Here is a 14,836-nt window from a genome sequence, read left to right as displayed (position 1 = left end):
GCTCATTATCATGATTCCCTCTTGACAGACAGACAAGGATTTTGAAGCTTAAAGAGGTTAAATAACTTTCTCATTGCCACACAGAATGTGGCTAGGCTGGGGAGCAAGGGATTATAAATTTTCTCAGGTCACATCTACATGCACACCTCCTTATTTTCTAGACTGGAAGTGTTTTCTTTCTGCCCATGCATGGTGGGGACTTCTAGACTTGTTCAGTTAAAGGAAGTTAAATATTCTCTCTCGTTTCAGTTTAAATGCTGAGTTTATTAAAAATTTGTCTTCTTGCTGGCACTAGTTTAAGTAGTCTCTTTTTGGATGATCTTTCAGAATTCCATCCTACTTCTTCTCCCTGGAGGACATTGGGCTATGTCCTGGAGGTGGGCAGAGAAGATGGTGTCCTTGAAGCCACCCTTAATCCCCAGGCTCCTTTCTTGTCTTTGCTGCAGGATAGCCAGTCTATACTTGCATGTTCTGTCCCTGAAGCCTGTGGCTGGGATAAGCCATCTCTTTCTCTTCTTTGGCAATGTTCTAGGAGCTTCAGCCACCTTCCCTTGATGAATCACCCTAATGGTAACTCAGATTACCTTAGGCTCCAATTTGGCCTCCAACCTAGGGCCACTCCCTGGTAAGCTCACCAACCTGCACCCTCAGTCACCTTCCTTTTCCTTCTAAAGGTCATGTGAGATCTTCTAGATTTCTTCCTCTCCACACCCCAAGAGCTCAGGGATATCCAGGGGAGCGAAATTCCACCCTGCCTCATCAGCTGCACTGCTTTACTTGGATGCAGCCTGTCCTATTTGGAGCAAAGACAGGCTTGAGAGGCAGTCTCCTTGCCAACTCCTAAGCAGGCAGTGAGGTAGACCACATTCTGCCTTTAGTGTTTATTACTACCATGCTGGAAGAGAGGCAGACACATAAATGACAATACCAGTATAGTGAGCTATACCATAGTCCCAAAATAGGGAGGAAATGATTTCTCAGCTATTCACTGTTCTGTTTCTTCCAGAAAATTTCCTTTCTCCTTCCTTCCATTTCAATAACAGGTGCCTTTTCTTTCTCACGCTGAATAGCAGAGTGTCCCTCAAAATCTTCATCAGATCCTCTAACCTCTTTTCACTGTCCTCACAATTCTTTAAGTGAGCTAATCCGGTATCACCGATGCCACTCCATGTTCTAGGTATTGATTGCTGGACCTCTCCCTTTAGGCCTGATTTCTCACTTACGATAACAGGACACCCTAGGAAATCTAAGACTGTGGGTCTCCTCACAGACCACAATCCACTTGACATGACATTGCCTTCTCTCCATGTCCTGTCTCCTCCTCACATAAGCCTCTTGTTTTTACAACTTACTTGGCTTTGTTGATGGCCCTACCAGTCTCCTAGATTCAAGACTCAAAACCTGACACATTCCTTACCTTCACTCTTGTTATCCAGTCAGCCATCATATACAGCCCACTGAGACTTCCTTCAGAATGCTCCTTGCCTTGGTCTCTTCCTCTTGCTTCTTGTTGCAACCACCCTAGTCTTGGATTTTCGTCACCTGGGGCTTTAATGAAAGACCTCCTAGCAGATGTCACTTCTGCTCTTTTGCTTGCCCCTTTCACATTCCTCTCCCTCCCCCCAAACCCCTCACCCAGACTCTTATACTAAATAAACCTTCTCTAGTGGTCTTGATGGTCTTGTCATGCTAAATCTCTGCTCAAGGATCTCTTCTGCTTCTCTGTTAACCTCCCCCTTCTCCATGTTCTCTGTGACCTTGCCCATGTTGCCCATCCAGTGCTGGCCCACACTCCCTGGAAGTTCTGTAATCAGACCAGGTTGCAGCACTACTTGGCAGTAGAGATCCTGAAGGAATAACTGTTAATGTGGGAAGAGTCCTAAGGGAACTGAAAAACATCTTCCTTTTTCTGTAGATTTTAAAGCAGTAAGAGGGAGACTAATTTGGATGTTTTAGATGCAGGAGCCAATAGGTGATCTTGTTGGGTCCTCTTCAGATAGAAGTGTACATCCGTCCACATGACAGTTACGTCTCGTAAAGAAGTCTGGAAAGCCTTTTGCATCTACACCAAAGAGGTTAAGTACTCTATCAACCTTACCTATGTTGTTTCTATCTTAGTAATGAAATGTGCATGCTTCCTCCAGATAGAAGCCCAATACAAGGACCTTAAATGAGATCTGCTTTGTGACTCCCTTCGGTACTCTTTATTTATTTATTTTCTCCCACTGCTTCAGTAAAAAATATTGTTCCTTTTTCATTTGTTCTCTCAAGCATTTTTATATGCCTGTTTGTGCATTAATTGAGAATCCCTTGTCACTGGGAGAATAATTCTTTTTTTTCAAAAGCACTTTACAACCTTGCTGTTCCTCATTATCTTCCTTTGAAACGAATCAGCAAGGTCTGCCTTATCCTTTAACATCTAATGTTGTGCCTTCTGTAAAGGCAGAGTTTTTCCTTGAAACACTGGTCAGGATTCTGGTTCCCCTGAGTCTCCTAGAAAGAGGCCCCCAGAGAAGCAGACTGACCCTTCTGTGATGAACAGTAGCTAAAAAATTGATGGGAATGTTGATCAAGAAAAAAATCAGATTTTTAAAAAGACATGTGAGTTCCTAGATGTTTGCCTTCTCTGTGGCAATATTTGCGGATTTTTACCATTTTGCTTTGATTGAGGAGCAAAAAGTTACATTTGCAAAAAGAGCACTCACTTCAAAGATAATCTACTGTCAACAGAAACTCTAGGCTTACTTTTCATTCTTTGATCTTCCTTCCGTTGCTTCAGTGAGCAATTATTGAATGTGCCTGTTGAATTGGATGCTATGGAAAATAGAACAGAGATATAAAATCATCCCCTCCTCAGTTTTACAGTTTAGGTGGGGAGATAAGACATACACTTTTAAGAGAAAATCTGCTGGGTTGCTTGGTATTCAGATGAGTACTATGGTCCCTGTATGGCATTCCTTAGATTCCTGTCCCTTCAGAACTGCGTAAGGGTACATGAAGTCCCATCTAAATTGGGTGAACTTACCACTTTATTCTAGACTGAATATATTTCTATCCAAATTAAAATTCATAAGCCATAGGAGGGAACAATCTCTAATAATAACTACTCACACTCAGAGTGTTCCATTTTTTTCACCCTTCATTTTATAAGTCATATCTCATGTGCCATGAGAGAGACGTCATAAGGAGGAAGGTAGAGGCTCCCAGAGTTTGATTTACACGTGGTTGTGCTGGAGAGCCTGCTAGAACTGGCACAGAGACTCTTGCCTGGTGGACTCCAGATCTAGTGCTCCTTTCAGCCAGAGCATGACTTGGTAGAGAGCTGGTCATGAGACTGACTTCACCAGCCAAGCTTTCTGCCTGGGAAATAGTAGGAAATAAGCTTGAAGTTACTCATAGATACTAAGGATCTGTTTATTTTTTATTAAAAAAATTTTTTTGATGTTTATTTAGTTTTGAGAGAGAGAAAGAGAGAGAGAGAGAGCACAGAAGCAGGGGAGTGGCAGAGAGAGAGAGGGACACACAGAATCTGAAGCAGGCTCCAGGCTTTGAGCTGTCAGCACAGAGCCCAACGCGGGGCTTGAACTCACAAACCGTGAGATCATGACCTGAGCTGAAGTCAGACGCTTAACCGACTGAGCCACCCAGGTGCCCCAGGCTGTTTATTTTGGGGGTCAAGAACAAGGAAAAACAGCATTATGGTGACTACCTCCTAGAGGCACTACCAGGTTTTGGAGAAGTGTGTGTATGAGAGAGAGAGAGTGAGAGCATGCAAGCACAGGAGTATGAGAACACACAGGCATGTTCATAACCAGCAATGTATCTGCTTCCAGCATTTTTCCTGCCTGTCTTTACATGATTAAACCACAGTTGGAAGCGGTGAGCTACATCAGTAGTGGATACTTGAATTCAGCAGCTCTCCCCACCAGTCAGCACCTCTGTATCCCACGGCATTTGGCCAGTTTTCTGCATTTTCTTCATTGTTCGAAAACAATCCTGGGGTTTCTCTGTGCTTGCTTCTGGTGCTTTGGAAGTTTCCATCCTCAACTTGATGTAACTCATTCTCCAAGCATGTGTGTGTTTCCTCCCATTGAGCACACGTGGTGCTAGGCAACCTTGAGGGCACACAGCTTAAAAGGAGACAGCAATTTAAAGAAAAGAAATCATAGCCTAATGTAAGTGATAGATATAAATGTGTAAATACGAACATGTAGCATTCAGGGCATTTCCTGGGTATCTGACTATCCCATTACTAGGTGCTATTTTATATAAACTGGACAAGCTGGCTACCTTATTCTTAACAGGCTCCCATTAATATGGTTACTTGACTCATTGCAATAATGGAAGAAGAAGAAGAGCACTACTTCAATTTACAGGTGCCATTAGGTGTTAGCATTCACTCATTTAACAAAAGTTTTGAACCATTACAATGTGCACAGCACGAGGGATACAGTGCTGAGCAAAAAAGCCACAATCTCTGCCCTCACGTAAGCAATAGGGAGATAGACACACAATAAATATTTCATACTGAGGAAGACATAACTAAAAATTGTGACATTATCTGTGAGAGAAAATTATAGTTTGCTATGGGAGTATAACTGGGACATCATTAAGATAGGAAAGGGAGAGCAGGCTTCTCTGTGTAGGGTTCCTGATTTTAGTTTGGAGCTTGAGGGATGCAGTGGTGACAGCCAGAAGTTTCAAGGGTGAGCTCTGTGTGAAAATAACAGCATGCAGGAAAGTCCTGAGGTGAAAAAGGGCTGGGAGGAAAGAGATCTAGGTTGTGGGAGGATAGTCAGCGAAGGGCAGGAGGCAGGACATGGTGGACTTTGTAGAATAGGTAATAGTCTCAGAATTTAAGTTTAAGTACACTGAAAAGCTATTTAAAAATGTGGGGGGGGGGAGTGAAAAATAACAGATTTGTGTTTTTAAATGGTTACTCTGCTGTATTTTTGAAAGTGTACTAAGAAATGGGTGAGGAAGGGAGTGGAGGGCAAACACGGATTGAAGGAAAATATTAATGTAGCATTAAGGTGACTAATGACGGTGGTTTGGACAAGGGCAGCAATAATCAATGTGAGGGAAAGTTGGGGCATTTAAGATCTGCTTTGGGGTTAGCATGGACAGAAGTTGGTGAAGGCTTACCTATGGAGAGAGAAGAAGAGTCAAAGATGGGCCCTACATATCTAGCATAGTGGAAAGAGGTAGCGTTTACTGAACCAAGGAAGACAGGACAAAAGGCAAGTTCGGGCATAAGAACAGTAATTTATTCTTTGAGTACATTATGTAGGAGTTGAGTGTGAGAGACTCTCAAGAGAGGTTGTGTATTTCATTTTGGAGCTCCACAAAGAGGACTAGGTGAGATACATTTAGGAATTGTTGGTATCTGAGACTGATAATGCATGAGAAATGGTGAGATCCCCTAGGAGAGGGTTTAGAATACGAAGAGAAAAAGGACTAGAATTTCAGCATTTAAGGGTTAAGTATGGGAGACACCAATGAAATAAAGAAAAAGCAAGATTATTTGGTATCATGGCAACCAAAAAGAAAAAAAAAGAAGAAAGTGTTTCAAAGGAAGAATCTGTCAACTCTGAATTTCCCCACTGTCACATTAAGTATCAATATGAATAAAAGGTTTCCAGATATAGCATCAGCCAAATCCATTTTATAGGATTATTGAGTAAGTGTTCATGTATGGATATGAGGAAAAGGGAGATATGGACATGGAGACATCTCTTTTTGAGAAGATTGGATGAGAAGTAGAGTGTGGAAGAAGATTGAGCCTGATTTTTCCTGATAGGAGACACTAAAGCTTGTCTGACTACAGATGAGTAATGGGAGGGAGATGGAATACCGAGTTAAAGATAATGAAGAGAAAGGGCTGTTGTAGTGTTGGTGGGTCCTCACCTAGAAGACTAGAAGGATTAGAATACAGAGCTCACACAATGAGAGTGGTCTTTGGTAGAAAGAGGAGAGAGAGAGGGGGAGAGAGGGGAAAGAAATGGTGGAAAGACAGTGGATCTGATTGTAGGAAAATTAGGAAGTTCCCATATCATGGCTCCAGTTTTCTCCTTGAAGTATCAGAAATATACATCCCCTGAGAATAAAGGGAAAAAAGAAGAGTTGGGTTTGAGAAGATAGGACAAGCATGACATATTTGACTAAAGAAACATTCAGTGTCTTGAATGCCTAGTTGAAAGTAGTCATCAGGGCCATCATGTATAGCTCTGTAGGTTGTGCATTGTACAAAGTTGTCATGCCCAAGAGGGGCACTATTCACATCATAAGCATAGGTTTGTATACATATTATGACAGGTTACTGGCAGAGGGCAGTAAAGTATCTTGTTCTTAAAAAACTGAGCTATCACCCCAGCTTCCTGACAGAGAAGTGAAGTGTCTTGAGGAAGGGACGTATTTTAAGTCCCACACAGGCACCATTTGGGATACTTGTATTGGCACTCACACACTTATAGGATAATACCACTCTGCGCCATGGGTGACTTTTCTTCAGCAGCATACAAGTTACTGCAGGCACAGACATGAGAAGGTGGGTGATTAGATCCATCCATTGTTGGAGTTTTCCAGGCAGTTGTGACATGAGAAATGTCACATGAGAAATGTGACATGAGAAATGAGAGTGGACATGAGAAATGCTGATGATATCAGCCAAAGAGATGGTGCCCACAGAGTACAAGCTAGATGAGGAGGAAAATGAGGAAGGAGGTTAGTGGGTCTGAACTATCAGTGAGAATGAAATCTTGGCTATTATACTGGGGATTTCTGAGAAAGTGAGTCCCAAGGATAGGAAGCTGTAATCAAAGAGTATGAAATTTAATTGGCGATTTTGGAGGTAGGGAGTTTCTGGTGAAGTCAAGGTTGGTGTAAGGGAGGAGAAAGTATGCTGATAAGCTTTCTCAGTATTTACTCAGTAGTGCAAAAAAAGTATCTTGTATTTTTTTCCTTTAATTTCAATGTACTCAGTCTAAACTAGAAAAGAAATAATGTCCCTAAGACTGAAAAACATGATTATCTCAATTTTCTGCATTTGAGCTCCAGAATATGAAAATAGAAATTAAATAGAAATCATGGTCAGTGTTGTAAAATACAGTTTTATGTACATGTGTTTTCTCAGATGTTGCTTGGCTATTTCTTGGAAATTACTGAGAGGATTTTAATTATTTTTTCTCTTTAATGATCTGAAAAATATTTCAGCTCTGTTATTTTTTACAGAGGTAAGGCTTGCTTTAAAAATAAACCCTCTGTGTGGGTATGTCTAAGTTAATGCCCAAGGATAGGAAAAGGTAGTATAGAGACTCAATAAATTATTTTTGAAAGTAGGCTAGCACACTGGAAATCTATTTAGATGTGATGAAATACTAATTACTATGAATACAGAAATAGCAAAAACAAACAAAACAAAACCCTTTATCCCAGTTTAGAGATAAAGTAATGGCTTAGGCATAGACATTTAGGGTACATTTAAGTTCAAATTTAGGAAGTGTGTGAAATTATTATCTTGAATTCGAGAGGGATCAGAACAATAACCTCCATATTGGACTATGTCTGGGATACAGGAATATCTTGTTTCTCCCTAATATTCATGCTCACTTGAATGGATATTTGGATGCTGTTTCAGTTACTATGGCTGAGTAAATTACTCCAAAACTTAGTAGAATGAAACAGCCATTTATCATGTTCACAGGTTCTGTGGGTCAGGAATTCAGACAGGGCACAGAAATGACCCCTTGTGACTTCCAAGGCAAAGGACAATACAGCTTCAAACTGGCTCTTTTTCTCGGGATGCTTGCCCTTGGAACCTAGCCAGCAGCCAGCATCAACCACTAGACATGTGGGCAGTTGGGGCTTCCTGACAGCGTGGTAGCAACCCCACATCAAGAGCAAGTTGGAAGCTGTATTGCCTTCTGTCTTGGAGTCACATAGCATCATTTCTTCATTCCGTTCATTAAGGCAGTTAGTTACAAAGTCTCTCCCATTTAGGACTGAAAATATTGCTGTCGCCATTTGTGCAAAATACACTCGGCCGCATATACCTATCAGCTCCTTTAAACATTTTTCAAAGGTATCTTCCTGACATCCATTGGCACACACATTATGTGCCACTGAATCGGTGATTGCAAAAGCTCTAGAAAACGAAAGAACCTCAGGTACAGACAGGGGCAATTCTCTGAGAACATCTAAAGGATAGTTACCTCTCCTGCCTATCCCAAACCTTCATAAAACGCCTCAACTTAATCCTTCACCCTCACCTTGAGCCCATGACCATGCCCCCTACTTCAAAGAGTACTCCCTGCTTTCTTTCCATGCCCTTCTCATCAAAACTGTTTAAAAAAAAAAAAATCTCCACTTACCTAGTCTTATAATTCAGCCCAGATACTCTCCTGGAATGTTTGTGCCTTCCCAAAATCCAAATCCTGTCAAATTTTTTTCAGACTTTAAAGAACTTCCTCTCTACAGTTTTACAATGTTAACCACTCCTTCCTGCTTCAAACTCTGTGACCTTGACTCTGATATTCTATACCCTAGTCTTCCTCAGAACTTTGCTATCTTTCATTGCCACCTGCTCCTTTGCAGGCCATGTGAATGTTGGACTTTCCCAGGGTCACATCCTTAGCTAAATAGTCTTCTTAACTTTCATGCTTTTCCTGAGTAATCTGTTCATGCTCCTGATTTAACTACAGTTGATTCCAAAATATTTATCTCTAGTATAGTCCTCTCCCTCAAACCCACCCAAATATGCCCAACTTTCATGTAGAGAGGGACCAGCACTTTAAACCATCTCCCTGTGCCCCTGTATCACCACCCTTTACCACCACGCCCATAATAATTCACTTCTTTATTCTCACGGAGGCTTAAAGTCTAAGAAATATCTGGATACCGTACTTTCTTGTACCTTCTGTATCTAACAGATGACCAGATTTGTAGATTTTGATCTTCTAAATATTTCCCAGATCTGTGTCTTCTGTAAGCCTACTGTCTCAGCTCTCCTTCAGATCTTGTGACCGATACCGGTCTGGACTACCAGTCTCCACTATGCCTCCCTGCTTCAAGTCTGCCTTCCACACAACCAGTGTGATCTAAATGAAACCAAAATCTAACCACATCACCTCTCTGTTCAGTGTCTGCTGAGGCCACAGGACTGAGTTCAAGCTCCTCAGCATCCCACAAAGCCCTCTGTGGTTTTGTTCTTGTCCAAATCGAGGGCCTTGCCTTACACCACTTCCAGCCCCATATTTTATGCTGCAAAAGCATCAAGCTGCTTGGCTTAGTTTCCTCCAAACAATGAGCTGTTTCTTACACTCATATTGTCTCCTCTGCCAAGAGATGGCCTGAGGTCAACACCACTTCAGCAGGTAGTTGGTTGATACTGCCACATCCTTGAAACAGTAGAAGTATGCAAGAGAAGGGGTGTGGAGTAGCACAGCGTGTAGGGCAGGATGGGTGGATGTTTGTGACAATGGGTGACATTTACTCAAACCACATTTTCTGCCCTAGGCCATTAGCTTGTATTCTACTTCCATATTTTGGCTTGTGGTACACCACAATCAGTATTGTTTGTCACATGCACAACTTACAGAAACTTTAATTTTCAAAAAGAAGATTCATAGAAATGTTATTCCGGAATATATGCAGTACTCTTCTGATAAAGCTGTATCTTACAGCAGACATTTTTGGTGAATTGCCTAACTACCCCTACTTACTCTAAGATAGTAGTTCTCCAGGTGTGCTCCCCAACCAACTGCGTTAGCATGACCTAGGAACTTGTTAGAAATGCAGATTCTTGAAACCTACCTTACACCTATTGAATCAGAAATCTGGGCAGTGGGGTTCAGCAACCTGTATTTTAATAAGATCCTCCAGGTGATTCTGATCTGTGTACAAGTTGGAGAACACATTGGAGGCTGTCTTAGATGGTCTTGAAAATTCCATCCTCTGTAACTAGTTTTAGAATATATATAGGTAACCCAATTCTGGCTTGTGAAAGGTGAGAGGAAGTTGATTAGGTTGCTGCGAGCCTTATGGGAAAAGTGTCCTTGCTCCTAAGAAAGATACTCAGAAAAAGATCACTTCTGTATTTATCTGTATTATTATCATGTCTGGATGTGACCCTTGGAAGTGCCTCAGCCTTCTTGGGACCACGAAGTGTACCAGTTAATGTTAGGGGCAACATGCTGAGAATGACCAGGAAACTGGAAAGAACTTCGTAGACCCATTGAAATTAGCCAACTTTCTTAATTATTTAGTTCTTTTTGAATCAGTGTCTGATCTTGTTTAAAACAATAATAAAAAACATTGATGCATGTACTTAATTGTTATATATGTCTGGTATGTTTGCTAAAGGCATCTTTGCCATAGACATCATCTTTGCTACAAGCATTTTTGTAACAAATATTTTCTTTTTTTTTTATTAAAAAATTTTGGGGGGGGGGGCACCTGAGTGGCTCAGTTGGTTAAGCATCTGACTTCAGCTCAAGTCATGACCTCCTGGTTCATGGCTTTGAGCCCAGTGTCGGGCTCTGTGCTGACAGCTCAGAGACTGGAGCCTGCTTCGGATTCTGTGTCTCCCTCTCTCTCTGCCCCTCCCAGGCTCATGCTGTCTCTGTCTCTGTCTCCCTCTCAAAGATAAATAAACATTAACAAAATAAACAATAAAAATAATTTTTTTTTATTGTTTATTTTTTTTTTTTTGAGAGAGAGAGAGAGACCAAGCACAAGTAGGGGAGGGACAGAGAGAGAGGGCTCGAACCCACGATCTGCGAGGTCCTGTCTTGAGCTGAAGTCAGATGCTCAACTGACTGAGCTCAACTGACTGAGCCACCCAGGCGCCCCCACAAGTATTTTCACTACATAACTAACTGGTCACAAGGCAGTTTTGTCATAAAAGATAAATCATGAAAAATAAAAGAGGGACATAATGAAAACGTATATAGAAAGGGTTCCTAGGTATTTTTGCTATAAGCATCTTTGTTATAGGTATCTTTGCCACAAGCAATAATCTTTATATACATTAGTAAAAAGGACATAATGAAACATGAAAAATGAATAACAAAATTAAAAAGATTTCATCATGAAACACCATATTTGAACACATTCAGAATATTTGCTGTAGATGCATGGCAACCCTGCACAAATGTCTGATTTTATCTTGTGGATTGTCCCTGAGCACTTGTCTTCAAAGTCATTCATAGTATTCATAGTATTATACTTTCTTCTTTTTTGTGCTTGTTGATTTGCCTCCTCATTTAGCATCTCACTTTTTCTTTTTTTTTTTTTGCTAAAATTTCTTCCTTTGTTTGGAGAAGTATCAGTTTCCAAATACTAGGATGTGTATATGTAATTGAGCTTTGTATTGCATTGTGAAAGCCTTTTACTCTGCTGTTCTTGGCATCTTGTCAAATATCCAGTGATAGACATTCCAAAGTTTATGGGAAATGTGGGTTCAAAACTCTGCTCTACTGTACAGACCATTGTGAGGACTAAGATTTATATAATATAAAAATGGGAATACTGCATCAATGGAGAAATGAAATTAAACTGTTGAACGGTTATTTTTTTCTCTTTCATGACAAATTGCTTATGACCAATTAGCTATGCAGTGAACACGATTGCAGCAAAAAATGTTTGTGGCAAAGATGTCTACAGCAAAGATGCTTACAGCAAATGTATTTAGAATCCCTTATATATACATGCATTTATTCATACCTAAAACTCTCCAGGTAACAGTAGGTGATGATTATAATTACTTACTGCATTGTGAGGTTCTTGGAAATCCATGAAACCCAGGTGTCCCATACATTTCTAGAATACAATGGTTATGCTTCACTTTGGCAATCAAATAATTATGTTCCAAGCCCATTTCCTACTTTTTCTAGAGATAGAGGACATTCTCAGGAGTCCCTGCTCAGTCATTCTTAAGAATCTTTCAAGAATGCTGTGTTCCTCAATTCTACTGTGACTGTTACTTGCGTCTTCAGTCAGCTCTCAGCCTCCAGTCTGCCAAACCACTTTCTGCAGGCCATCCCTTTGTCATCCTGTAATGGAAGAGAATTATAATACAGATGTGTGACTCCTAATGTATCAGTGTTTCATCACCCAAGTACTTTCAGAGTCTACTTCTGGAGGATGACTCCTTCATACCCAGAGGGTCTCTCACCTCGGATTGCCAGTGGCCCATCTTGCTCCACGGTGAGGTTCACAGAGAAGATTAAAGTGTTATTGTCTAAAGGAAGACAGCCTTGAAGAGACAATTCACCTGCTAGAAAGATTAGCATGTATTTTATAATGCAGGGCTGTTTGGCTCTGCCTTTTCCCTCACTTTTACCTCCTTTCCACAATGTTCTTGGCTTTGCTTCTGTATAGTCTAAGACCTATTAAAGTGCTTTTCCTGAAAACAAAGAAGCAATTTCTCCTCAAAGATGAAATCAGACGTCACTTTCAATGTTGTTTCCCTTTCTTTTTTTGCTATCAAGGCTTTCAAAAACATGGAATTGAGTTTTTGCTGATATGGCACTTTACACAAGGATGGGATGCTATCTGAGGAGTGGTAGTCAGTGGGGATAGGAATAAGGAGGAACTTGGAAATAAGGCAGATGTTGGAGCTACCATGCCAGGCCTGTCGGGGAGAATAATGCAACTAGACCTCAAAGGCTCTAGAACTGGAGGGCACCTCGGGATTTGAAAACTGGCTGATCTCTCTCTGTCATCAGACAGAACTCATGGATTCCTAGCCACTCTCTGAGTCTGGGTCTTATTTAGTTCTCCACTGCTAATTATTTCTTTCCATATTCCCCAGTTCAAATTTCCAGGATAAAGAATTTGATTGGGCTAGTTCATCAATGTCTTTTATGTTTGAGCAGAGCTCTTTATACCAGATGACCTCACAGGTCATTGACCCAGATGGAATGACTCCCTTGGGTCAGGTGACAACCCCAGGTCTAATCAGTTGTGTTGATGGAATGGAGGTGGGGGTGAGGGACAGGGTCACAGGGTAAACCACCAAGCCACTCCTCAGGGAATAAGCTAGGGTTTCTCCTTCAGCAGAGGCTGTGGGTGGGGCAGATCCCCTCTGAAGAAGCCTGTGGGCCTGGCAAGGACAGTAATTGCAGGGTAACCAAGTAGCACAATGCCGTCTTTCCTACAGGGAATACAAGGGAAAGCTGACTTTTAATTAATGATAAACATCCACACTTTGACCTCAGCATGTTTTCCTTTCAGGGCCTCAGTTTCTTCATCTGTAAAAAAAATCAGACAGTCCATCTTAGTGATTTCTAAGGACTGTACTTCCATTCAGGGCAGATCCAAGTTTTATAACCCTAGGCTTACATGTTTGGATCTCTCTCTAGGAAAAAAAAAATATGAAATCAGGTACAAGGCCTTAGAAGGGGCCCTGAAACTCAAGCTTTCTTGATTTCATATAAATCCACCTCTGCTTCTATTCTTAAATTCTGTGGTTCCTTTTGGTCATTGTTTTGAATTCTGCCTACCCTTTGTGCTCATAGCCCGAGGCCTATGAACCCTAAACAGGCTGGTTTTTAGCTTAATTCCCAAAAAACAGTGTGTTCCCCAACAGTCCCTTAAATAGACTATAGGCAATTTGGTAGTTTAAGAAGAAAAAAAAAAACTGATCCACAAACGTTTTATAAATTTGAAGTGTAGTGTTATTGAAATTAATTAGCATGATTTTTACAGAAATCTCTTTACTTTCTAACTATTCATTCTTCAAGGTGCATCCACGCCTCAAAGATAGAGGTAGTTTATGTCAGCTAATGTGCCTTCAGGCTCTTGATTTGTTGCTATGTATATTTGTTGAATTTGCATCTATTGTTATCACTGTATTGCACCATAATTGCCTGTTCACACATATGGATTAATAGCTCCAAAGAGATTCATGGTAATATAAAATTTGATATGAAAATATTGATGTATTAATTCAGAATAACTTTACGAATATAACAGGGAACAGTACTCTATTGCGGAAGGCCAGTGGGGGGAGGGGGAGGATTGTAAATGTATTTGTTGAGTTTGCATTTCAAACAAGCAACCAAAAAGGAAAAGTTCTAAAAGGAAGTGTGGCATTATTGAAAAGCTGGGTTTAATTGACTCATTAGTGCATTGTCTAAGATGAAACTTTATCAAGTAGGGGCAAGAACAATTAGTTTTCTTTCATAACATTTTCCACAAAATGTTTAATAACGTATCTGTTAAACTAAGGGGCTTCTCCCCCAGCATGAGACAAAGTGATGCTTTCTTTCTAGTATAATGTTAATTGATTTTATTAACTAAAAGCCAAAAGGGAAAGAAATGAGAGAGGCAGCATTGTGAGCTGCACTCCACATATCAGTTCCTTAAAGACTACAGCTTCTTGTTTCTGGGCTGGTAAGGTAGGGACCAGCTGTGCTCAAGAAGCCTGGACAGTGGTGCAGATGCCTTTATTATTTGAGTTTATGCTTTGCCAACACCTGGTGGAGAACACAATTGATAATCCATTGTTCAGCACAACTTAAAACCATATTGAAATACTTGTGTAGACTATAAAGGAATGTTTCCCAGAGCCTAGTATAGCAAAAGACTGGATTGGAATTTACTTGCCACCACCCCCCAGGTGGACACAGCTTTCCAGCTTTTCAGTGCAAATGCCAGTTAGTCAGCTAGTGAACTGACAGCTTATCTAAAGTTACAAATCTCCATAAGGTTGGTTCATGCTCAGTCTGAATAGGAAGACTCCATTTTTTCCCCTCTTCCTCTTCCTCCTTTTCCTCCTCCTCTTCCTCTTCCTTCTTTTTTACTGTGGTTGGAAAATGGTAGACATAATTTTTTA

At 40.8% G+C, this 14,836-nt stretch overlaps 1 protein-coding gene across 26 annotated transcripts in view; it reads left to right on the top strand.

Annotated features, from left to right (window-relative positions):
- ICA1 (islet cell autoantigen 1) overlaps positions 1-14,836 on the top strand; it is a 148,930-nt gene that overhangs the window by 51,978 nt on the left and 82,116 nt on the right. The window contains exon 7 of one of the 26 annotated variants that reach the window (XM_049641539.1): positions 11,892-12,417. The exons of the other annotated variants lie outside the window; for them this stretch is intronic. Within the exon in view, the coding sequence (XP_049497496.1) occupies positions 11,892-11,897 (6 nt within the window). The 3' untranslated portion in view covers positions 11,898-12,417. Of the gene's footprint in view, positions 1-11,891; positions 12,418-14,836 lie in introns of those variants that run through there. 26 annotated transcript variants of the gene reach the window in all.

Source organism: Panthera uncia, chromosome A2 (assembly GCF_023721935.1).
Source record: "Panthera uncia isolate 11264 chromosome A2, Puncia_PCG_1.0, whole genome shotgun sequence".
Taxonomy (NCBI): domain Eukaryota; kingdom Metazoa; phylum Chordata; class Mammalia; order Carnivora; family Felidae; genus Panthera; species Panthera uncia.
Note: the sequence above shows the minus strand (reverse complement) of the source record. Positions and strands in the feature narration are given on the sequence as shown.